This window comes from Panthera onca, chromosome B3 (assembly GCF_046562875.1).
Source record: "Panthera onca isolate mPanOnc1 chromosome B3, mPanOnc1 haplotype 2, whole genome shotgun sequence".
Lineage (NCBI taxonomy): Eukaryota > Metazoa > Chordata > Mammalia > Carnivora > Felidae > Panthera > Panthera onca.
This window is the reverse complement of record NC_138344.1, coordinates 52,368,178-52,391,775: the sequence shown is the minus strand read 5'-3', so window position 1 is coordinate 52,391,775 and position 23,598 is coordinate 52,368,178. Positions and strand designations below refer to the sequence as shown.

General features: G+C 42.7%; 3 protein-coding genes across 9 annotated transcripts in view; 2 read left to right on the top strand and 1 right to left on the bottom strand.

The window, feature by feature from the left end:
* The window catches only part of SCG3 (secretogranin III), a 33,708-nt gene extending 29,956 nt beyond the window's left edge, over window positions 1–3,752 (top strand). The window contains exon 12 of the mRNA XM_078448616.2: window positions 3,436–3,752. Within this exon, the coding sequence (XP_078304742.1) occupies window positions 3,436–3,554 (119 nt within the window). The 3' untranslated portion in view covers window positions 3,555–3,752. The remainder of the gene's footprint in view (window positions 1–3,435) is intronic.
* A 3,249-nt stretch (window positions 3,753–7,001) lies between these two features.
* LYSMD2 (LysM domain containing 2) lies at window positions 7,002–22,873 on the bottom strand. 5 transcript variants are annotated; one of them, XM_060618522.3, is made up of 3 exons: window positions 22,109–22,873; window positions 9,088–9,419; window positions 7,002–7,566 (listed from the first exon to the last, which is right to left on the bottom strand). In XM_060618522.3, exons 1-3 carry the CDS (start codon window positions 22,379–22,381, stop codon window positions 7,524–7,526), a joined length of 648 nt encoding a protein of 215 aa, XP_060474505.1. In that variant the 5' UTR covers window positions 22,382–22,873; the 3' UTR covers window positions 7,002–7,523. The 5 variants fall into 5 exon arrangements, with proteins under 5 accessions (XP_060474505.1, XP_060474506.1, XP_060474508.1 ...); XM_060618523.3 differs by lacking the exon at window positions 22,109–22,873 and adding an exon at window positions 21,915–22,085; XM_060618525.3 differs by lacking the exon at window positions 22,109–22,873 and adding an exon at window positions 21,587–21,840.
* Window positions 22,874–22,938: 65 nt separating this feature from the next.
* TMOD2 (tropomodulin 2) overlaps window positions 22,939–23,598 on the top strand; it is a 72,589-nt gene continuing 71,929 nt past the window's right edge. For 2 of the 3 annotated variants that reach the window (XM_060618518.3, XM_060618520.3), the window contains exon 1: window positions 22,939–23,046. The gene's annotated coding sequence lies outside the window, so the exon portion shown is untranslated. The remainder of the gene's footprint in view (window positions 23,047–23,598) is intronic. The other variant, XM_060618521.3, reaches the window with a different exon arrangement.

Genomic DNA, 23,598 nt, shown 5'->3' with positions numbered 1-23,598 from the left:
GGTATTTTCAGTTCCTCTTTAGCCTATGGTCTTGTTAAATTCAGTGAAATGGAAATAATTATCAGCTTTTCACACATAGTTTATTTGACTCAAAATAATGTGAATTTCCAGGCTATCCGTTCCATTAAAATTCACATGAACCATATTACATCAAATCTGTCACTGATTGATGAATGAACCATTGTTTCATGTACCACTAAGGAAGAAAAGTTATAACATGCCATCAGTGACTGTAAAGACTTTTAAAAAATGGGGCGCCTGGGGGGCTCAGATGGTTAAGTGTCTGACTTTGGCTCAGGTCATGATCTCACAGTTCATGAGTTTGAGCCCTGCTTCAGGCTCTGTGCTGACAACTCAGAGCCTGGAGGCTGCTTTAGATCCTGTGTCTCCCTCTCTCTCTGCCCCTTCCCTGCTCATGCTGTCTCTCTCAAAAATAAACATAAAAAAATTTTTAAAAATATACAATAAAAAATGTTTATCTTAGAATGAGTGTAATACAGAAAGTACCAAAATGCATTCTGAAACCAATGTTAATTTGATGGTCCAACAATTTAGAATACTTATGTTATTTCTTTCACTGATTAACATGAATCACACTCCCGGTCATAACCCGCAACATCCTGCAATATAATCTTCAACTTCCAGAAATGATCAACCTAGTCAAGCATGGAACCCTGGTGCTTGCATCTCCAAGGCTCTGTGAGCAAATTTCAAAATGACGGTATTGAGTTTGATGCTCCCTTCTGCCCTCAGGAAGTGAGGGTGATGTGCAGTATACCCCCCTGAAGACAGAAGCAGACAGCTTTTCCTCCATTGCCTTCATATGTGCTCTGCTTGACCTAGGTCATCTCTTAAAGCCGGTGGATCTCGTTCCTAGGGTCACACAGTGGCTGCAGCTGTGTGAGCAGGAAGTCCAGTAGCTCTGTTAGTTCTGACCTTCCTTAACCTCTGCTCATGCCCTTTGCTGGGCAGGGGTCTGGGTAACCTGCCTCTCCTTCCCAGAGCCAGGAAAGGGAGGTCCATGTGATGTGATGCTGAGAAGGATGATAAAACTTTATGCACCCTTAAAAAAAAAAAGTCTGTGCTTTTAAAAAAATGAATCACAGCCCTTTTTTCTTTTGAGCCTAACAACCTTAAAACATATTTTTAAGATTAGCAACGTGACTACTGACTTGTGTAATCTAACAGCCAGCTAGTTTTCCTACGGCGGCGCACAGTGAGAGCTGTCTTAACGATACAGTTTTTCCATTTCAAAGGAAAGCAAAATACTTTCCTGTTTGTCCATTCGAATCACCCAGACCTCTTCACATCTGCCCTTGAGCTGTCTTTCGTCCCACTAAAGACGTTGACCCTGCAGCCAACTCAGAAAAGCCAGTATTAATTTGAGCTGGTGATAATTAAGAGGCGCCTCTTTGTGCCCTATGAGACTGGAATCAGCTTGTGAGGAATCAGCACACAAATCATATGTGCAGCTTGATTCTGTTTTGTCCTGACAGGGAAAATAAAAGCCAACAACAAAACCCAAGCACTTACTGAACATTTGTTCTACACCTGTTAGTGGCTTCACGTTCATTACTTCAAGGCCACAGGGTGGTTCAGGGCAGTGACAGACAGACCTGGGTTCAGAACCTGACTCTACCATGACCCAAGCATGTGACTTCCCTCCTCTATCCCGTTTCTTCATCTCTGAAATGGGGACTAATGCTTACCTCATGGAGTTTTGCGAGCAGCGTATCAGATGATGGGTGTAAAGTGCCCCGACTGGCAGTTATGTCTTTAATCTTCAAGGCGAAGCCCTAATGGGAGCAAATGCCTCTCTTGGTTGAGAGGAAACCGGCTTTATCTGACCCTCAGCTCATTTGATATGATAAACACCTGGCACTTATAGAGATGTTCTTTATAGTTTTCCTTCATGGGGTGCTCTGAGCTTGTTACCCCCTTTCTCCTTTTTTTTTTTTTCCTTTACAAACTGACAGAAGGCAGGGCTCTCTTCTAACAGCGGCTATAGCCAAGGTGAATGGCACTGTCCTCAAGGAACTCAGCTTCAGGCAACTCAGAATCTGGGGGGAATCTCCCCAGGTACGCTGTGATGTGGAAGACCCCCATGTCCAGCCCTGAGGGATGTGTGCCATAGATTTTGGTACCCTCCATAGGATGCATTGTACGTAGCCATTAAAAGTGGTGTTTCGGGAAAATATTGATGCTTACTGTGTAAAGTGAAAGAAGATTGTTAATAAGGTTGTATATTATACTGTGATCTTAATTCTGTGTTTAGATATATTTGAAAAGCAAAATATACATACATATATTTTTCTTTTTTTTTTTGCTTATATATATAACAAAATACTAACTTTGGTTATTTATGATTAATAGAATTCAGGTTATTTAAATTTTTTGTGTTTATTTTTCATTTTTTAAAACAATGAGCATCAAGGAAGGATGTGGGTTTTAAGCTTTCAGAAAAATGCCACAGGTGTCCTCCTTACTTGAGGATCTCTTTGCTTTTGATGGGTGGTTTGATGGTTTACACGGATTTTTTGTTTAATTAGGACAGAACCACAAAGCAGTTTCTCTTTATAAAATAAAAAAGCTCTGTGCATTTTTCCTCCATGCATATAATTCAGATAGTGTGAAAATTGTCATTCTTTTTCTTTCTTTTTTTTTTTTTTTAGTATTTATTTTTGAGAGAGAGAGAGAGAGAGAGACAGAGCACAAGCAGGGGAGGGCAGAGAGAGAGGGAGACACAGAATCTGAAGCAGGCTTTTGGGGCTCAAACCCACAAACAGTGAGATCATGGCCTGAGCCAAAGTCGAACCCTCAACCGACCGAGCCACTCAGGTGCCCCAATGGTAATTCTTAATTTGGAAAAAAAAAAAAAATGGGTTGTCACATCAACAGGAACTTAACCTGTATAACAATTACAGAAAATCAAAACACTTGGTTCTATTTGTAACTCTTACTACCTGTGTGACCTTGAAGGTACTTAAGCTTTAGGATATTGTCTCCCCAAGTGTGATTCCCAAACCAGCAGCAGCAATATCTCCTGGGAGCGTATTTAAAATGCAGGATCTGGACCTCTGCCTCCGACCTACTGATACAAATCTGTAAGAGCCCCCAGGTGATTGGTATAAATATTAAGTTTTCAAAGCCATGGTCTATGGGCCTGTTCTCCCCATGCTCAAATGATGGTGATACTCCCTACCTGAACATCTTGCAGGTGCGATCATGGACAACAAATGAGACAATATACATAAACACGATCTTAAACTGTAAAGATTAAAAAAATGCCAACATCTAATATGTCTTCTGATGTGAAAGACTGCGATGGAATAGTAGTTGTGTTTTTGTATAAAACGCTTCTTAGCTCATGGCAATCACTATAAGGGGATGTCTCTTTCCTATCTCTGCTCATGACACTCTGACGATATTTTCCAGATTATGACCTTTCAAAGATGAGGGACTTCATCAACCAACAAGCTGATGCTTACGTGGAGAAGGGCATCCTTGATAAAGAAGAAGCTGATGCCATCAAGCGTATTTACAGCAGCCTGTAAAAATAGCAAAAGATTCAGGAGTCTTTAGACTGTTTCAGAAAACTTAGCTTCAAACACTTCTAATTCTGTGATTAAAGTAATTTGAGTCAAGGATTTTTAGAAAGTGATGAAAGTGCAGTAGTTAACCTTTTAGAAGTGGTCAAACATAGCTTTCTTGCCATAAAAACGATTTGAGAAGTAAAGTTGTATGTAAGCTGAGATTTTGTATATAGAATCCTTATTTCCTTATAGATTTACATTTTATAATCAGAGATATGCTGCTTTGGAAAGCCTGTAACAGACTGAATTTAAAACTGAAGCTTCTTCCCGCTGTGTCACATAGACACCCCCTGAAGAATTAGGGGGTTCTGTTTTCAAGGCATGCTGGGTATCAAAACACCTCATAGAAAATGTCTGTTACAAGATGTCATTTCCATCACCAGTTCCCTTTTGGGAGTTAAAATAAATTAACATTTCCTCAAAGCCTATCTAGCATAAAGGATAGCTCTCTGCTTTTTGGCTGTTCCTGCTGGCTCTTTATCAGGCCCCACTGGTGCAGAAAGGAACCTGGAAAATGGGCATAGGAGTTGCTGGTTTCGTCAGTAATTTCCCCCGCTCTTAATATTTTCTATTAGTGAATTTTCAGACATCCAGGTTATTAATAGGGATAACTGTATGCTCCCCAAGAAGAAAAATGAGGTCATAAACACTACCAAAGCAAAGTAAAAATGTATGCCAGATCTGGGTTATCTAAGCTGAATTTAATCCAGGCCAACATTTCTCAATTGAGAGAGCAAGAAAGTCAGGCAGTAGAACAGAAACACAGAAAACAATCATTCCCTTCTTTGTGGACCAGAGCTGGTAAATGAACTTCCCTGAGGAAAAGGTTAATGAACTTGGGGTCCCTGCATCTCCTCTCCCTCAGCTACCATCACAAACACATCCCTGGAAACACACAGTGGCCCAAGGTCGTCCTGAAATGTTAATGGGCAATGTTCCCAAACCGAAGAATGCTTTGCAAATGCATTATTCAGCATAAAGTGATAACATATTTTTCTATATATTTCAGTTGGAAATCTGAATATGATGCTCTGTGTATTAGCTGTCCCTAATCCAAATGGCCTTCTGATACTTGTCTTGAATGCTCCTGCTTGGTGCCTACTTTTTGGTGAGGACGGAGGAACTTATAGGGAAATGTAAGAGGCTATTTTTCATGGGTAGGAAACCACTGCTGCTCCTCCCCCTCCTGAGTTGTAAAAATAAACAAAAACCAAAGCCTGACACACACAAAAACTAAACTCAGTATGTTCTAGACAAGCCAGTACTCACTGGTGAGCAGTAAGGGAGAGCTAAAAACAACCTATGCCCAAAATATCCTTGCCAAACACAATGAGTCAGAGCATTTTAATGTCATTTTTGATAACATGACTGCTACCTCACCTGTGTCCTATAGGGCTAAGTCCAAATGGGCAGTTTTACATCAGAAAAAAAAAGTCTGGCTGCAATTAAAGCATTTTATCCATTCACTTTTCTATAATTTATGCAGTATATTTTAAAATGAGACATTTACTTAGGGAATGTATTGCAGTTTTCCGACACAGTGACATTCATTAGCTCCCAGCAGTAACCAAGGCAAGCAGGGGATCATCAGCCTTGTTTTATAAATGAGGAAACTGGTTCACAAAAAGAACAAGGGCACAGCGTGTGCTCAAATTCTGATGGCCAAGAAGCAGTTAAAGCGTGGCCTCAAACCTGGTTCCTTGTGGCTCAGTCTACTCCTCCAAGGCAGTACTAAAGTACTCTGGTTCAAGACAGGTCAGCTGTGGCCACAACAAATTCAGAATTTAATTTAATGAAGGAGAGAGATGTTTTGGCCAGAAAGTGCTAAGAGAGACCTTAGGCAACGATGAAATATTCAGAAAGAGTATTTCTAAGATTGTGCCCTTAATTTTAAATTTCTGCTTATATTACATCTTTTGGATAGCGTTTTCGGATTTATGTCTTTTGGATTTCTTTCAAATTTCAGTTTATGTTAAACAACATAACTTTACATTTTTTAAAATTCCTTTGCCTCCAGAGAGGCCTAGACCTTTTCTTACAGACGTGATGGTTTCCCTTCATTTTTTTTTAAATTTTTTAAAAAATATTTATTTTTGACAGAGAGAGAGAGACAGAGCATGAGCAGGGGAGGGGCAGAGAGAGAGGGAGACACAGAATCCGAAGCAGGCTCCAGGCTCCGAGGCATCAGCACAGAGCCCAACGTGGGGCCCGAACTCACCAGCCATGAGATCATGACCTGAGCTGAAGTCGAACGCTCAACCGACTGAGCCACCCAGGCACCCCAATTTTTTTTTCTTCTTGTTTTCTCCTCTTCCAACTAACTCCTCATAGGTAGTAGCAAAGCATGATCAAGAGATCACCCTGGGGTGCCTCAGTGGCCCTGAGTGAGTCATTTGAGCGTCTGACTCTTGATTTTGCCTCAGGTCATGGTTCGCACCCTGTGTTGGGCTCCGTGCAGACAGTGGACAGTGCAGAACCTGCTTGGGATAATCTCTCTCCCTCTCTCTTTGCCCCTCCCCCACACTCACACCCTCTCCCTCTCTCCCTCAAAATAAATAAACTTTAAAAGAAAAACATACCACCCTATATCAAAAACAATAATAGCATGAGAAAAAAAAAAAAAAAAACAGAACACAAGGGATTATGTCTGTTTTGAACAAATTCCAGCCAAGGGCAGACAACTGCTGTTCCCATGCATGCACCTATACGTCACCCTCAAGGGCTGGACCTGTGCAGTTCTGCTTCTACCAGCTCTGCTGCATTGACACCTAAGGACACCTGTTTCCTGCTTAACGGAAGACCTGGAAGAGCAAGAAAGGGAAGAGAAAATGAGGGGAAAGTCCTGTTTGCCCCCCAGAAAGCAGATTCCTTTGGGGAAGTGGGGGACGGATAAATATGGGAAATTTTCGTGGAAGCTTAAGATTTATTTAACCTGATACTTGAATAAAAATTGAGACCAAAAAAACCCTTTAATTGTAAGTAATGTATTGCTTAAGTCTTACTGCTATAACCTGTACATATGATACAAATGAGGTAAATAAAAGCTTAATCCTCAACTCAAATGAGCACAGTGACTAAAAAACACTCTCCAAAGTGACTTCATGAAATCTAAACTAGAATTCACCAGTGTCTCAGAGCATGGTAGTTTTTATTTCTCCTTCTGATCATATTCTGTGTTTAAACTATACCTCAAACAAATCAGTTCAAATATTATGAAAATGCAAAGGCTACTAATACCCATAATTATTTGCTTTTAGATTACTGAAACTTTTTAAAAAATTACTGAACTTTTTAAAAAATTCCAATTATAATAATAAAAGCAATTAAAATGGAGAAGCTGTCACCATTTCAAAAATAATTTAAAAATCAATTTTATTTCTATTTGTTGAAAAAAATTACAGACTCAAATATGAAAACATAGTTTATTTTCTCATTCAGGCTTTTGTAGTTTATTTTTACAAAATAGCAGACAAAATTTGGTTCTTTATATTAATACAGAATATGTAATACATATCGAAATATATATATATATATAGCACTTAAATTATAAACACATAGCAAAATCAGCATCACTTAAACAGCAACCATATATTTCACATCATTAGGATTTTTCAGAAGATAAACACTGTTTTCAGCTTGAATATGTATATAGTCTTTGATGCTTTATGTTAACTAGTATTTACAAAAACTAGTCTAAAAACTACCATCACCCACAAAAGTGATGATCTTTAGGATACGATTTTGCTCTCATGCCATAATAAAGACTTAAAATCATAGAAAGCTGGAGGAAATAATCACGTCAGTGCAATTGCAGTAGGTGAAACTATTTGGTTGTGATTTAAGGATGTATATACTTTTGAATCTTTAGTTGTTGGTTTCTTCATGATCCAACCACCTTTTAATCCAGGTTAGATTATCGTCCCTGATCATCTAACTGTGATAGAGGGAAGCTGCATAAGGACTTTCTTCATCTCTGAAAAAAAGTGAAAATTCAGCATAAATCAGTGTTTTAAAATGATATTCGGATAACTAATACATATACTGTACTTATTATATAACTTAATATCCACTTGCCAAAGAAGTGCAGGAGTACATCAATGTATAATATTTTGCATGTCTTGGATGAAATGTAAATACTCATTAGGGTAAATACTCATTAGATGCATTTTATTGGCATCTCAGTTACTGGAATAAAGAATGGTACTTGCTTTATATTTATATTTTCTATTACATTTAAAATTTTTTTTTTCAACGTTTTTTATTTATTTTTGGGACAGAGAGAGACAGAGCATGAACGGGGGAGGGGCAGAGAGAGAGGGAGACACAGAATCGGAAACAGGCTCCAGGCTCCGAGCCATCAGCCCAGAGCCTGACGCGGGGCTCGAACTCACGGACCGCGAGATCGTGACCCGGCTGAAGTCGGACGCTTAACCGACTGCGCCACCCAGGCGCCCCTTTTCTATTACATTTAAACAAAATGTATTAAATTATAAAATTATTATATTCATATTTGTTTATAGTTTTTATATGCCACCTTTTTCTCCAAAGGGCTTGATGTGCCTACAACAAATACATATAATAAGATGAATTAGAAATAAAATATCAGGATTAAGGAAAGGAGAAGGATACAAATATATTACCCATATGAAGTACTGTACTAGTTGAACTGAAAATCAGTTTTAGTTGCAAGCTTCCTGGTAGCCAGGGCAAAAAAAAGCAAACACAATAGCTTGTGCCATTTTTGGAATCATAAAGGAAGAAGAAAACCAATTCTATAGGAGAGAGAAAGATTTTCCCTAACAAAGAACAAAGAAAAAAGCTCACATGAAAAACACCTAGTAACAAATAATGGACAAGGTCTTTGACAAATTTATTGGGATCAGTATTTCACAAGTATTCCCTAGGGCATTGCTTCCTTTGAAGGAGTAAACTAGATGTTTCTGCTTGGCTGCCATCCAGGACTGCTAGCTGGACAGTTATGCTACTAAGGCAAAGAAACAAACTTTAAAAAAAAAAATTATTTTATTTATTTTTTTAGAGAGAAGGAGTTCAAGTGGGGGAGGGGGTGGAGGAGCGGGGGAGACACAGAGACAGAGACAGAGACAGACAGACAGATTGGTTCTTAAGCAGGCTCCACAATCAGGGTGGAGCCTGATGTGGGGCTCAATCTCACGACCCTAGGATCCTGACCTGAGCCAAAATCAAGAGGCAGACACTTAATCAACTGAGCCACCCCACCACCCCCAAACTTTTTATAACAAGTAACAGAGCTAAAAACAAGCACATTGCAATAGATAAAGCCCTATGCAGAATGCAATAGCTCTTTTTAGACCTCATATATTAAAAATGACTTTCTAGAATTAAAATACAGTTTTTAAAGCAAAAGAGAAAAAAGGAAACAGAAGCAGAGAGAAAACAAAACAAAACTCAGCAAAGCAAGGACATCGTAAGAGTAATTTATTCAGCTTCTGACATTTTACCAGCATATTTTTACCTGCTCTCTTCTTTTAGTTTCTTGGCTGCCTGTGTTGACAACTTAATCTGCAAGTCTAGTCTCTGCAGGAAATCTCTAGCTGACACTTCTTCAGGTTGTACAGGCTGAACATCAGATTCTTGAGGACTGGAAGGAGAAAGGTCTTCCCCCGCTGCTGCTGGCTCTTCTTCATGAGAAAAACTGCTATCAACAGTTTCATTTTCTGGAGAATCTATTGAGTTAAGTCCATTAAACAACAAAGGCTTCTCTGATATAACTGGGATGTTCAAAGTTTTCTTCAGAAATATACAATCATTCGTAAACAGTTTATTTGCCCTTTTAATCTGCTCCATCTAAAATATGAAAAAGGAAACAGAGTTTTATGTAAATAAATCCATTAGTAGGGTTTATTATACAAGCACCTAAAAATATCTGGGCTTGTTGTGCAATGCTTTCTCTGAATTTGAGATTCTTTTTTTTTTTTTAATGTTTTATTTACTTTTGAGAGAGAGCATGCGCGTGCAAGTGGGGGAGGGGCAGAGAGCGAGAGAGAGAGGGATAGAGGATCTGAAGCCAACAGTGAGATCATGACCTGAGCTCAAGTCAGACACCCAACCAACTGAGCCACCCAGGTGCCCCTGGATTTGAGACTGTTAATTTGGGTTTAGTTACCACCCCAGGTACCCCTAGTTACTTCAAGAGATGTCAGGAAATTGTTTCTCAACTTTAAAAAAGGAAAGCCTAATTTCCCCCCCCCACTATTATATTCGCCCTACAAGGCAGCTTTTACCAAGCAGCCTTCAACCCCTGAAATTAAAAAATGTAGAATTTTTAGCACTTATTTTGTAAATTCCAGGCTTGTTTTAACATTTCTATTATTTGATTAAAAAAAAAAAACTAGTACTGTTATTTTACTTACAGGGTGCTTCCTATGTCTCTGGAATTGTGTTTGGTAAATATAATGGATACAGGAGCTGGTACAGGGACAAATACAATGAGAATTTGCAAGAATGGTGCAGACTGGGGTTGCAGTTGTTAAGAAAGGCCTCAAGGAGAAGGTGGAGTTCTGATTTTGATTCTTCTGACTTTAGATGGGCCTTGAAGAATGGGCAGAAGCAGTAGAGGTAAGGAAAGGAGGTGGGCAGCACTTTACATACAGTATCTCGTATTTCCTACCCCGGAGAAGGTATTTAAAGATTCACTTTACAAATAAAACAAACAAAACTCATAGAGATTATGTATCATGGAACCATCATAAACTGGCAGATGAAGAAGCTGGCATTTAATACAGTTTCTAGAACCTCGAACTCTTTCACACCTGCGGAAGCTTCGTGCAGACCACAGAGATGGGAGCTGGGGGAGAAAGGGAGAACAGAATTTACACGGGTTGGGTAGTAATCGAGATACTATCATCTCCTTTTTGCAAAAGAGGAAAAGGACACTCCAGAGAGATAAGTGGGTGCTTCAGTCCACAATGCTGTGAGCGCAGGCAGGGCTGCACGTCTGTGGGCTCCCAGCGAACAGGAGAAATGCGTGCACTTGGCGTTCACCACACGGCATTAACAGCGTCCGGGGATGCCAGGCTCCTCCGCGCCCCACGCCATCGAATTTTCACCTCAGCTCCTTCTTGGGAGGCACAGAACCGAGACAGTTTGGTAAGATAACGAAGCACACAGGCTTAGGAATCTGACAGACCTGGTTTCAAATCCCAGCTCCTCCAACACCAAAGGTCTCAACACAAGCTTAGCTTGTTACTTCTTTCATTCAGCCTGTTTCCTGGTGTGTAAAATAGGTACCCTCTAGCCTTCACAGGGTTGTCGGGAAGATTAAATGAAAGATTATATACATGCTTGTTTAGAGGAGACAGATAGGGAGGTAAGTAGATAAAGAGACAGGATATATAAGAGAAAGAAAATATTTAGCAGCAGATGATACTACTCTCTTTTCCAATGAAGAAATTGAGATGACTGATTTGACCAAGTGCCTACAGTTCTTTAAATGTATGAGCTGGTATTTCTGTCTGACTCTGAAGTCAAGATAAAAGTGCATGACTAATGGGACCAAATTATGGGATCTTTTAATGCCAAATTGACTGTGAGTGAAAAAATTAGATTTCTATATCAAAGAGCCTGAAAAAACAATAGCCGACTAGTAAATGGACCCTCTATCTCCTGATTTCTTACTATAAGCTGAATCTACACAAATAGTACAGTGAAAGCTTTTTTTTCTTTTAAAGGTACTACATTAAAGCATCCTTTGTGTAGAGTGGGTTGGTCTTTTGTGTTCTAGTTTCTTGGTAAAGGAGAGAAGGTGAGGGTGGGAAAGAGAGGCATGAATAGGCAGGGGCATTTAGGAGACAAAATTAAAGTCTAAAAATCCTAAGTATCTCTGGTCTAGGTTAGGCTTCATTGTGAGTGATTTAAAATAATTCAAATACCTTATCCATAACAGGTTCAGGTATATCGACTCTGCCTTTAATATCCCCTTCGGGTTTTTTTTCCTATTTATCAGCTAGCATCCACATCCTCCATCCTAGTATGTGGGCTTCCATTGGCACAGAACAACTGCCCCCTTCCCCACTCCAGGGTGAGCATATGACTCATTCTTGCCCTTTGCAGTGTCACAGTGTCCTCGCTTTCATGATAGGTCACAGTCCCATCTTGGAATGATTCAGAGATGCAAGGACACTTTTGCTGGGTCTGGGAGGGGAAAGGTCCTCCATTTTCTCTACCAGGAAGAGCAGCAATCTGTCCACTTCATGGAACCCGAAAACAAGGCCACCTTGGAGGAAAGCAATCAGACCTCTGAATCAAAGCCTAAAGCCAGAATACCCTAGGGCCTTTGTGTTCTTGAGCTAATAAATGCCATTGTTTGTTTGTTTGTTGTTGTTTTGCCTAAGCCAACTTGAGTTAGGTTTTCTGTCTCTTGTAAATGAAAGAGCCTTCACTGATACAGTGCTCTTTGAAATGCTTATTGGCAGGGGTCTACCATTTTCTGAGAATAATGAAGGAGGACAGAAATTGACAGGGAACACCAGATCTCATTGCTGAGGCAGAACTGAGAACACCAAGCATAAACTGTGAGTTCCTTAAGGACAAGCACTTTTATTTCTATAGCTTCCTTGAGGCTAACAAAGATCTTGTACAAACTAAGTGCTTAGGGTGGAAGGATAGATAGATAGATAGATAGATAGATAGATGAATTAATTAAAACAGGTTAGAGGAACAGGCATAAAAGATTAACCCCAGGAGGTAACCAGAAAGGGACAGTAAGTCATCTGTTGTGTTACTCTCCCTTTAAATACACCCTCACCATCCAATCGATCCCCAACTCTTCTTGAGCCTGTTCCGAACTCCAAGAGGCTGACCTCTTAAGAACTGCATTACCTAAGCCATGTCGTTGGCATTCCAGTGGGAGTTCCAATGGAAGGCACCAGCAGAAAGACAGCACCGTGAATGACTCCAGTAGCTGCATTCCTCTATGGCAGAGTTCCTGCCAGGTAACCCCTCCCTCATCCCAGGCTCCAGCTCTCCCCGTGTGGGGTACACCACTTCTTCCCCTGGCCCTTTAAGCCTAGGGGTAATATCTTCCTGCTGTTGCTAGTCTCAGGTTGCTTCACCATCCCTTCTTGGTTCCCTCAAACCTGCTCCCATTCTATAAATGTCCCTTGACTAGGGGCGCCTGGGTGGCTCAGACGGTTAAGTGTCTGACCGGCTCAGGTCATGATCTCACGGTCTGTGAGTTCGAGCCCCGCATCGGGCTCTGTGCTGACAGCTCGGAGCCTGGAGTCTGCTTCAGATTCTATGTCTCCCTCTCTCTCTGACCCTCCCCCACTCACTCTCTCTCTCTCAAAAATAAATAAACATAAAAAAATTTTTAAAAAATAATAAAAATAAATGTCCCTTGACTAAATTCTCTTTGGCCACACCCCCTGAGCCCACTGTTTCTTGCCAGAACCCTGACCCATACATCTATCATTCAAAGCAAGACAGGCCATCACAGCCAGGCAAAGGGCCAGTGACAGGAATACAAGACAAGGTGACTGAATCAACAGCTGGGTACAGTTAAGGAGCACAGGGAGTAACAGGGTTGTCTAGGTTCTTGTGCATCATCCCACTGATTCACCCATAGAATTGCCTCTTGAATTAGTCTATAAGCTTCTGGAAGTTGGAGACTGTGCTATCTCCATCTCAGTATCATCAACAAGCATTTCAGGTATACATTCACTCTACGGTCTAGACTCTGAGATGATACACAGGATGCCAGCATCAAGGACACCAGAGATATCCAGACACAGTTAGCATCAACGTGGGGAACAATCTAAGAACCGGCAGATTTGAGTCTGAAGGTGAAAACAGGTCAATGAGTTTAATACAGGTAGTAGTTGGAAACATGGGCTCCGGGGCCATACTTTCTGGGTTCAAACCCTGGCTTTGCCACTTTCTAATCATTAACGGTTCTGTTTTCTTTTCTGTAAAGTAGGGATAATAATAGTACCTCCCATGCAATATGATCATTATGAGGATTACACGAATCAACTCAGGTATTTAGAACAATGCATAGCCCCCAGGAAGCCCTCAAAAATAATGATAATAGTTGCTATCATATTATTAAATGTGGTTAAAAAGGAGAAAGTAACAGGCAAGGGCAGATCCTAACATGTATTCAGCAGATGAGAAGGAAGGAGGTAGGAATTTCTCACAATAAAAAATATTTCTCCTACAAAGTAAGAATACATAAAAAAATTTCATACAGACATGCCTGGATAATTAACATTATATGTTGTCAGTGCCCTGAGGTGTGTAAGCTTTATGTTTTTTTGCCCGAAGGTGATAAATTTGATCTTAACTTGTTCTCCTCTACAAGTAGTGGCTTGAACCAACTGCACAGGCTGCAAACTCTGTACCTGTAGTAAAGTTAAGGAATTAACCAGCCATGCAAAAAGCTAGGAGTGGGTGGGGAGGGGGGAGCATTCTGGGGAGAAAAAGCAGCTGCAATGCCCCAGCACAGTAAAAATGTAGTGTGGCTGAAGTGTAGGGAGTAATGAGCAAAACTCCAGGCTACATAGGACCTTGCATGCCAAGGGATAAAATTTAGGTGTTACTTTAAATGTGATGAGAAGCCACTGGAGGGTGAAGGGAGTGACACAATCTGATTACAGTTAAAGGGCACTCAGGCAGCTTTGTGGAAAATGGACTGGCAATAAAGAGGCATCAGTGGAAACAGGAAGCCTAGTCACGGAGGAAACCACAACAGCACAGACAAGAGACTAGGGATAATCCCAAACAGTGAAATGATGTTTTAGGAATGTTTTATACTTTTATCTGAACACAGATGGGTCTAATGTTCTGGGAATGTCACCTCACATAAAGCTAAGAAAAGTCATGATCCAACCCAAGGAAGAGCTGGAAAACTCTAGAGTTTTCCCAACCTGGCTCTGTTCAACATTTCCTAACACCCAAAATTTACTTTATTTATTTATTTATCCAAGCACAGAGCAGCTCAGATGCTATCAGGTGAAAAGTTTGAAATTCCTCTGAACTTTTGTCTCCTAGGTTTAGAACTAGAAACCTTGTGTTGAAAGATCTTGTCAAAAGTTTAAGACTTTCAATATAAGGAAGAAGTCACTATAAGAGTTTTCCATGAATGAATGGACTCCCTGGAGAAATAAAGAGGAGCTTCTATTAAATCTCATCCAGGGCACACACACTTGTCAGGAGTGTTACAGAAATAAACACCGAAGCTCTGGAATATTCTAATCCTGGTAGTCCATGATTACCAGAGATAAATGATTATGTTAATAGTAAACAGTCCAGTGTATTCAAATTCTATTATGCTTAACTGCAACTGTAATAAAAAGCCATCAAGGTTTGCTGTTAAAAACATATATAGAATAATGATAGCTGCCTCAAATTTTGGATATCACAAGGATTTGAATTGTCATACCCTTTGAAAATTGCGGTTTTCTGGCACTATCACAATGCAGATCTGGGTTGTGTTCGGAACACATAAAGCAAAGGACAGTAAATTAGGACTCTTAGAAGATATTATGATCCCTTTTCTCCACCCTCCCCAATATACAATATTTCCTCCACTCTACTGCTAGAGTTATCCTTCTTTTTTTTTTTTATGTTTATTTATTTTTGAGACAATGAGAGAGACAGAGTGCAAGCAGCGGAGGGGTAGGCAGAAGGAGACACAGAATCTGAAGTGGGCTCCAGGCTCTGAGCTGTCAGCCCAGAGCCCGATGTGGGCCTCGAACTCACGAACCGTGAGATCATGACCTGAGCCAAAGTCGGATGCTTAACCGACTGTGCCACTCAGGCACCCCTAGAGTTATCCTTCTAAAACAAGATTGGATCATACCAGGCCTTGGGTGGATGGTGGAGAAGGAATTACCTTTGGGGAAGCCATGCTGCCTTCAATATAGAACCCAACTCCTTTGGCTTTAAAAGGAAAAAAAAAATTATTCAATTTATTTAAAAAATTTTTTATTGTCTATTTGCTTTTGAGAAAGACAGAGAGTGAGCATGAGAGGGGGAGGGACAGAGAGTGAGGGAGACACAGAACCTGAAGCAGACTCCAGGCTCCACGCTGTCAGCACAGACCCCGATGTGGGGCTTGAACTCATGAACTGTGAGCACCGAAGTTGACGCTCAACCGACTGAGCCACCCAGGCGCCCCTCAATTTATTTAAACTAAAAAAAAAAAGTTCACCTATTTCTCCCACCCCTCTGTTCTCCACATTTCTTAAAACCCAATTAATGCTGAGAATAAAAAGTGTGACCTGTTCAGAGTGACAAAGAACTACCCTGTGTTTTTTGTGGGCAGATGAGTCAGGGATAGGGATAGCAATCAAATACTTTCATTTCAAAATTCTCTCCCATGCTCAGGATGGAACAGCATGACTCAATGAAATTGGTCACTAAGAAACAGATTACAGAAGAATTAAGTACGAGGTAACAAGGTGGCCACAAGATGACAACCATGGTGACATTAGGTAGAACAAGTGCTATCAATAATTTAAAAACTTCTTTAAAATGATTGCCCTGGGGCACCTGGGTAGCTCAGTCGGTTAAGCATAGGCCTTTAGCTCAGATCATGATCCCACAGTTCATGAGTTTGAGCTCCGCATGGGGTTCAGTGCTGACAGCTCAGAGCCTGGAGCCTGCTTTGGATTCTATGTCTCCCTCTCCCTCGGCCCCCCTCCCGCTCATGTTCTGTCTCTCTCTCAAAAAGAAATAAACATTTAAAAAATAATACTAATAATAATAAATAAAATAAAATGATTCCCCTGTAGGGGTGCCTGGGTGGCTCAGTCAGTTAAGCGCCTGGCTTTGGCTCAGGTCATGATCTCGTTGTTCGTTTCTGTTTCTTCCTCTCCACTCCTTAAAAAAGACAAACCCTTCCAAAAACATTTCAGGATACATTCAGAACTAACATTTTTATAGCACTCTGTGGCTTAGAATATATGCATACATACATACAACTTTCATTTGATTATTATTATTTTACAGAAAAGACTTAATTAAAGAACTCTCTCCAGATCATTTTCTAGTAAGTGCTAGATTCACCCATCAGCCCACTGTCTCACACTCTTAAGTTCTAGGTGCTGGGGGCAATCAGACTCCTCCAGTGCCATGTGCTAATTAGGGGGAATAGGATTTACTTCCTTTTCACGCTATTTCAGAAGAACATAGGAGGCACTGTTTATATGAAATCCCCAGAAAAGGCCAATCTATAGATTAGAAAATATATTCGTGGTTGCCTAGGGCTAGAGAAGGAAACAGGAAGTAACGGGGATCTTTTCAGGGTGATGGCACGGTTCTAAAATTGGATTGTGGTGATGGTTGCACAACTCTGTAAATTCACTGAAAGTCCTTGAATACACTTAAAATGGGTTTATTTTGTGGTATGTAAATTATACCTCAATAAAGCTGTTTTTTAAAAAAGAATACATGAGAATCTATTAGACCTCAAACACTTCTGGTAGGGGAAGTGTTAAGAAGCGACTGGAGTTTAGCAGTTCACTGGAAGAAAGTGAGAAGACCCTGGGAATAAAACTGGACAGGAAGTGATTGAGGGCACTGAAGACAATGTGGCCTCTGGAGAGGGGAGCAGACAGGCGAGCTGCCAGGGGGAAAGCAAAGAGACAAAGAAAAAGTTTATGCAAATAATAAGTCCCCTCCCTGTCTCCTGCCCACTTTTAGTCTGTATACTGTTTTCTAGATGTTTTTCCAGGGTTTCCAAACAAAAAGCTCACAATGGCTGGCTAGCATCAGTGAGTTTCCTCTAGATGCTTGCATCTGAGAGGAGCTAACAAGGTCACAAATGCCATAGCTAAATCTAGAACACGGGGTGAGGGAAAGGGCCTTAATGTCTCAGTAGAGATAAGCACAGCCAGGGAAATTCCAGCCCAAGCAAATTCACGTCTGAGATCTGAACTGCCCTTAATAGTTTCTCAACCCAGCCCAAGTAGTTTCAGTCTCCCAGACCACTTCCTCAAATGCGTCTTTAGTAGAGATGCTCAAATATAACCCTATGTTTAATTTGACGTAAAAACCCCCTGCTGGTGGAAGGGGAGAAAACCAGCACCATCCCAGTAGCAGCAACCTTTCCGTAGGCTGGACAGCGAGCCTCAAACCACACTTTGTAAAATAAGTCACTCAACCCCTACCCTGGCCTCCACCTTTCAGGGTCTGCTCCAGGGCCTACTGATTTCACAGTGGTCAGGCCTGTGGGTCAGGTCCATACATATGTGGAGGACCTGCCATGTGCCGGCCTCGGGCTAACACAGAATGTCCAGAGATGAGTTGGACAAGCAACATGGCTTCTCAAGTAGCTATAGGCTAGTGGAAAGCAGTAGTGGAAAAAGTCACCATGAATAAAAAGAGGAGTGCATGTATCATCTTGTAGCCCCAGCATGAGGCAAAAGGACTCAAACAAGCAAGGCTCAATAAAAACAGGTTAAAAAAAAAAAAAGTTGGGGGCTCCTGGGTGGCTCAGTTGGTAAGGCAACTCTTGATTTCAGCTCAGGTCATGATCTCACTGTTTGTTTGTGGGATCCAGCCCTGCATCAGACTCTGTGCTGATGGCGTGGGGCCTGCTTGGGATTCTGTCTCCCTCTCTCTCTGCCCTCTCCCCTGCTCTCTCCCCCTCTCAAATAAACATTAAAAAAACAGCCAAAAAATAATAAATGCCATTATTAATAATAATGACTTTAAAAGGAATGGTGGGAAGGGTCCTTAAGATATTTTCTAAGGCCATGGCAGAAGAACTGGGGTCCCTCAGGCTTCAGACGTGGCCAGATTCTTGAACATCCACATTCTTCTTTCCTATAGAGAAGCCTCCTGCATCCCTGGGCCCATCTGTAGGGCAGAGATACTCAAATAAAACAGTAAACAAGTAAGCAGAAAATATACAGCATATCAACAAATCATCTAGAACCCAACTACTTCCCACCACCTCCTTCTCTGCTGCTCTGGTCCAAGCTGCCATCCTCTCACCTGCATTTATTACAAAGCCTTCAACTGATCTGGTTTCCATGCCTTGGCACTCGCCCACTACAGCCTGTTCTCAAAGCAGCATCCAGAGTGATCCTTCTAGTGCCTAAGTCAGATCATGTCATTCTTCTACTTGAACTTCTCCAATGCTTCCCAACTCACTCAGAGAAAGAGCCAAAGTTCTTACAGTGGTCTTCAAGGTCCAAATACATGCCAATGCATTGTAAGCACCAGGTACACTACTCCTGGAACTTGCCAATTATACTTCCACCTCAGGGCCTTTGCACCACTGGCTGTTGCTGCTGCCTGGAATGTTCTTCACAGATATCTGCACCCCCCCCCCCCAAACACACACACACATACAACTTGCCTCCTTCTCAGTGAGTTCTTTGTGGCTATCCCATTTTAAATTATAGCCACCCCCACTAGCCTTCATTATCTCCTTTCCCTGCTTAATTTTCCTTCATATTGTTTATCAATACCTGGCATAAAACATATTTCGTTTGCTTACTTACTGTCTCTACTGACTAAGATATAAGCTCCATGAGGGTATGGATTTCTATTTGTTCGCTAATGTATCACCAAAAAGACAGAAGCTGGAAAAAAAGACAAAAAAGGAAAAGGAGATGAACAATAAATACTGTTGGGAAAACAAGGCAGGGAAGGGGAAAGCAGGTGTGAAGGAGGGCTGTAATTTGACAGAAAGCAGTCAGGAAGGCTTCAGGGAGGAGACATGTAAGCAGTGAGGGAGCAAGTCGCACTGCCAAGGTCAGCTGCATAATTTGCAGGGCCCAGTGAAAAGTGAAAACGTGGGGCCCTTGTTCACAGAGTACTAAAAACTTCAAGATGGCAATAGTAAAGCATTACACCAAATGCGAGGCTCTTCTAAGCATGGGGCTCTGTGTGACTACCCAGGTCATACATCCATGAAGCAAACCTTCCATGCAGTGATCAGGGACAGAGTGTTCCACATAGATGAAACAGCAAGTGCAAAGACCCCAGGAAGGACAGTGCTTTGGGAACAGGCCAAGATGCCATGCTTGTAAAACATGAAGATTGCTGTGCTCCTTCTCTGCATATTCTGATCCAGTAGGCTCAAGGTCAGTTAGGATTCTTTATTTTTAGTTTGCCCCAGGGCATTCCCTTACCCAGGCAAGTTTGAGGAACATATTTATTCCCATATCTTGGGATGTACCCTGCTGCCAGCCATCAAGCATCACTCAAGAAAACCAGTTTCTGTTTTGTTCCCCTGAAAACCAAGGGTTGACAAACAGATCTCCATCTTCACCCCTTGTCAGAGTCACTGTTCTGGTAACACGCTGGTACCTAAAATACTACTGGCTGTTACCAGTCTCTCCCTCTGAGGGACTGAATTCCTGCCTGGTTCCCAGCTGGGTGGCTGGAGAGCTGTCATCAGCAGACAGGCTTCCCTGAGAGTTCCTGCTCCTCTCAGTAACACAGAACCATGCCTGGCTATTGCCAGACAGGGGATATTAAAGTCGAATGTTTGCCTGGACTGACTCTTAATTTCCAGGTGACTGCCCTGGGTCTCTAAATCTCCAACATATCATCACCTATTCCTTTAAACAATTATTTAAATTTTCATAACCTTGGTAGTCAATATTTGAAACTTAACTCATTCAACTTCTTTCTGTTCAGTCACGGAAAGAAAAAAACCTTTCTGCCTTTTTAGCTTCCACCTAAAATCTCAACTTACAACGAGTAAATCCAACTAATATCTGTACATGTGAATTAAAGCAATAACTTCACTGTTACAGTAAGAATTATCACTTTCACTGGTTCTACACAACCAGTGGAAGAGTCTCTAAAAATTTCATCAACTATACTTCAGGGCCCAAAGGAAATGATACACATGTAATAAACCAGTGGTCCTCAATGAAGAGTGAGTTTCTTGCTGGGGAATATTTGGCAATGTCTGGATGGAGGCTGGGGGTCTTACTGGCATCTAATAGGCAGAGCTCAGAGATGCTGTTAAACATCCTACAATGCACGGCACAACCTACACAAACAAAGAATTATAGGGTCCAGAATATCAATAGTGTTGCAGTTGAGAGAGACTCTTTGAGGGTATAGATTACAGTTCCCAACTCATTATACTTAACATCTTAAAACCAAGTCTTCATGAAAGTAGTGAAGAATCTGGTTTACACTTTACCCGAAAGGGGTGATAAGGTTATGAGTAACAGGATCTATATTAAGCAAAAGCATAGATTAGAAAGCATTTGATGAAAAGTAGAGAACTGCAGTCAGCTGTTTCAGAGCTGTAAGTAACGCAAGTGCAGCTGTGTACTAATTCAAATTGCTCTCAGTGAATAAACATACTTAATATCCTTACCTTTCATCCATCTTCCCATCTGTAAACAGGTTAATTATACCTACCTCCAAGGCTCTTTAGGGAAATCAAACTGAGTAAGAACAAGATGGAACAGGACAAATGTAGTATCTGGCACACAGCAGGCATTCAGCAGAAGGTAGTTGCTGATACTCCCCAACTCTGCTCTTCTCTGGCTCTGACCCAAACCAGGCTTTATTGATATACATAAGAATTGTAGTTCTATGTTCACATTTGCAAACTCCCAGGAGGACGGAAAGGGACTACCATAGCATAATAATATCAGTATATGCCTGCACAGCAAGATTCCTGGTCTCAAAATGATCTGCTAGGTAAACATATAGTTCCAACTTGAATGTGCAAAATAAATTACTCAGTCTCTGTCATTCTGTGAAGGGCCAGGAAGAGTTTCTCTTTAAGAGAAAGATACAGAGAAGATCGCCTTTCTTCCCATTGCTGTCTTAGGTGTTTCAGGAAAGAACATTGAAAACTGATACAGAACTCAGATGTAAAAAGGCCACCACATAGCTCAGAGTTAATTATAAGTAATTTTAATGAGACAATATGTTCCCTCAGGTTTCCATGTTATTCCCAGAAGTGTAATGCAATACGCCCAGGACACACACACTTATAAATTTATAATAAACACAGCTCTTCAGCTCACCTAGACCCCAGTTCTGGGCTGCTGCTTAGCGACAGGTGTCACATTCACAGTTGCCAGTGAGCCCAGGGGTGTAATTTCACTTCTAAATAAAGCAGCATAATCGATAGAACCAGAACCATCCGGCGGAGACAATCGTACCATCCCTGACATCACAGCGCTTGTTTACAGAGAAAACAAAATTCTCTGCCCCGAGTCAACACCTCAGTTCAGCTTTGAATACTGTGATCTGGCCTGAAAATCGGGTGAACTTAGCTCCCAGGTCCTCTTTGGCCTTCCTCACTGATCTGGGCGGTGTCTGGGCAGGACACCGGGAACTCGATGCACCTACCTGGGGAGGGAGCCTCGGAGGCCTGCCCTTCTGGCTACAGAACCACCTTTGGAGACCACTGCCGGGGTTCTCGGCGCGCGCTGGGAGAGAGCCTGGGGACAGATGGCTGCCTGCCCGACGCCCACTACTCCGTGTCCCGCCACGAGCCCCCGCCCGTGCCACCAGCCCCAGCCGCCGCGGCGCGCCCTGCTCACCGTGACTCCGTATTTGAGCGCGATGCCCTGTAGCGTGTCGCCGGCGCGGACCCGGTGCTCCACATGGCGCTCGATGACGCCGGCGCCCAACGGCGCCCGCACGCTGGCAGTGCTGCCGTACGAGCGGGTCTTGGTGCGGGCCAGGCTCAGCGACAGCTCGGCCTCCTCGGATTCCGAGCCTGAGCGCGAGCGCGCGGGCGGCGAAGGAGCCGAGGGCCGGGGGGCTCGGGGGCCGCCTTCCCGCAGGGACAGCGCGGGCGAGGAATCCGCCATGGGTCCTGCGGAGGCCGCCAGGTCGCGAAGCTCGCCAAGGGGGCGGTGCCTTCGCCGCTGCCGCCTCTTCCTCGGCCTCACAGGGGCTGCGGCAGGCCGTTCCGCGGGGGTGGCGGGCTGGAGGCCGCGGCGGGGAGCTGTGGTCCGGGCATGGCGGGCGCCCCCTCCTGCGCGTCCCACCTTCCCCGGGCGCACCTGCAAGCGGAAGAGCGAGACAAGCTCCCGCAGCTGCCCGGCAGACCGCCGCGGCTCCACCCTGCTCGCCGGTGCCGGGCAAGCCCTGCGGTGCCGGGAAGCGAGGCGCACTGAAGCCCGCGGCCGCGGGGGCCGAGAGGGGCCCACCCTCAGGAGTCCTCGGCCCCGGGGGGGACCCTGCACCGAGCCCACAGAGCCTAGCGAGAGCCCTGTCCCGACCACTACAAAACACCAAAGCTTTGCTCTGCTTCCTGTATTGATTCCCCAGCACGCCAGCTTTCTCAGACCTCCAAGCTGAAGGGTACTTCCCTCCCCTCACCCGACCACCCTGATGACCTCAAAGTCCACGTCACAGAAAACATTAAGGCACTGAACACACACAGATTCTCCAGGCCCATCTCAACATTTTGGGGGGGTCGAGGCCTTTCGGCATCATACCAGAAAGGATAGGCCTTTCAACTTTGAACCAGGTGGGTGACTTCAAACTAACCCTCCGGTTGTTTGGGTTTCACGCTTCCCTGCGCACCTGTGCCAATTTTAGTCCTGAGCTGCCAGGCACAAGTGATTAGTTACAGTCAATTCTCCTGGCTCACTAGCTGCATCCATTCTCGTGGCTCACTATTTAAAATACACTATATCTGCACCCATCTTTTTTCTTCTCAGTTCCCTCTTTAATAGGCTGCAATAATAGCTGCCCAAAGTATTATCATTAAATCCACCAATGACCTCTTGTCTGTATTCTTCATCTGAACACTCTTCAACATTCTGACTTCTAACAGTATTCTACATAGAGTGGGTATGCATTTAATCAGAGTCTGATGCCACGATTTCTGTTCTACTCTGGACAGCTCTACAAGAGGAGGTACCCTATAGGCAGGTCAGGAGACCGGAAGTTTAATTCATTGGCTGAAGTTTCTGTATGTAGCTGAGCTGGTCAGAGGCAAAGGAACTAGAGCTTAGGAGACACCACAAAGGAGAGGAGAGGAGCAAGTGGCCCTAACATCACCCTTCCACTCAAAAAT

Bases quoted from the DNA above. Each gene is read 5' to 3' on its own strand.
- LYSMD2 (XM_060618522.3), bottom strand. From the start codon at position 22,381: ATGGCGGATTCCTCGCCCGCGCTGTCCCTGCGGGAAGGCGGCCCCCGA. The intron at 9,420-22,108 runs GTGAGCAGGGCG...TTCATATTTTAG, and splicing joins CGCTCAAATACGGAGTCACG to ATGGAGCAGATTAAAAGGGC. The intron at 7,567-9,087 runs GTAAAAATATGC...ACTTTTTTTCAG, and splicing joins AAACTAAAAGAAGAGAGCAG to AGATGAAGAAAGTCCTTATG.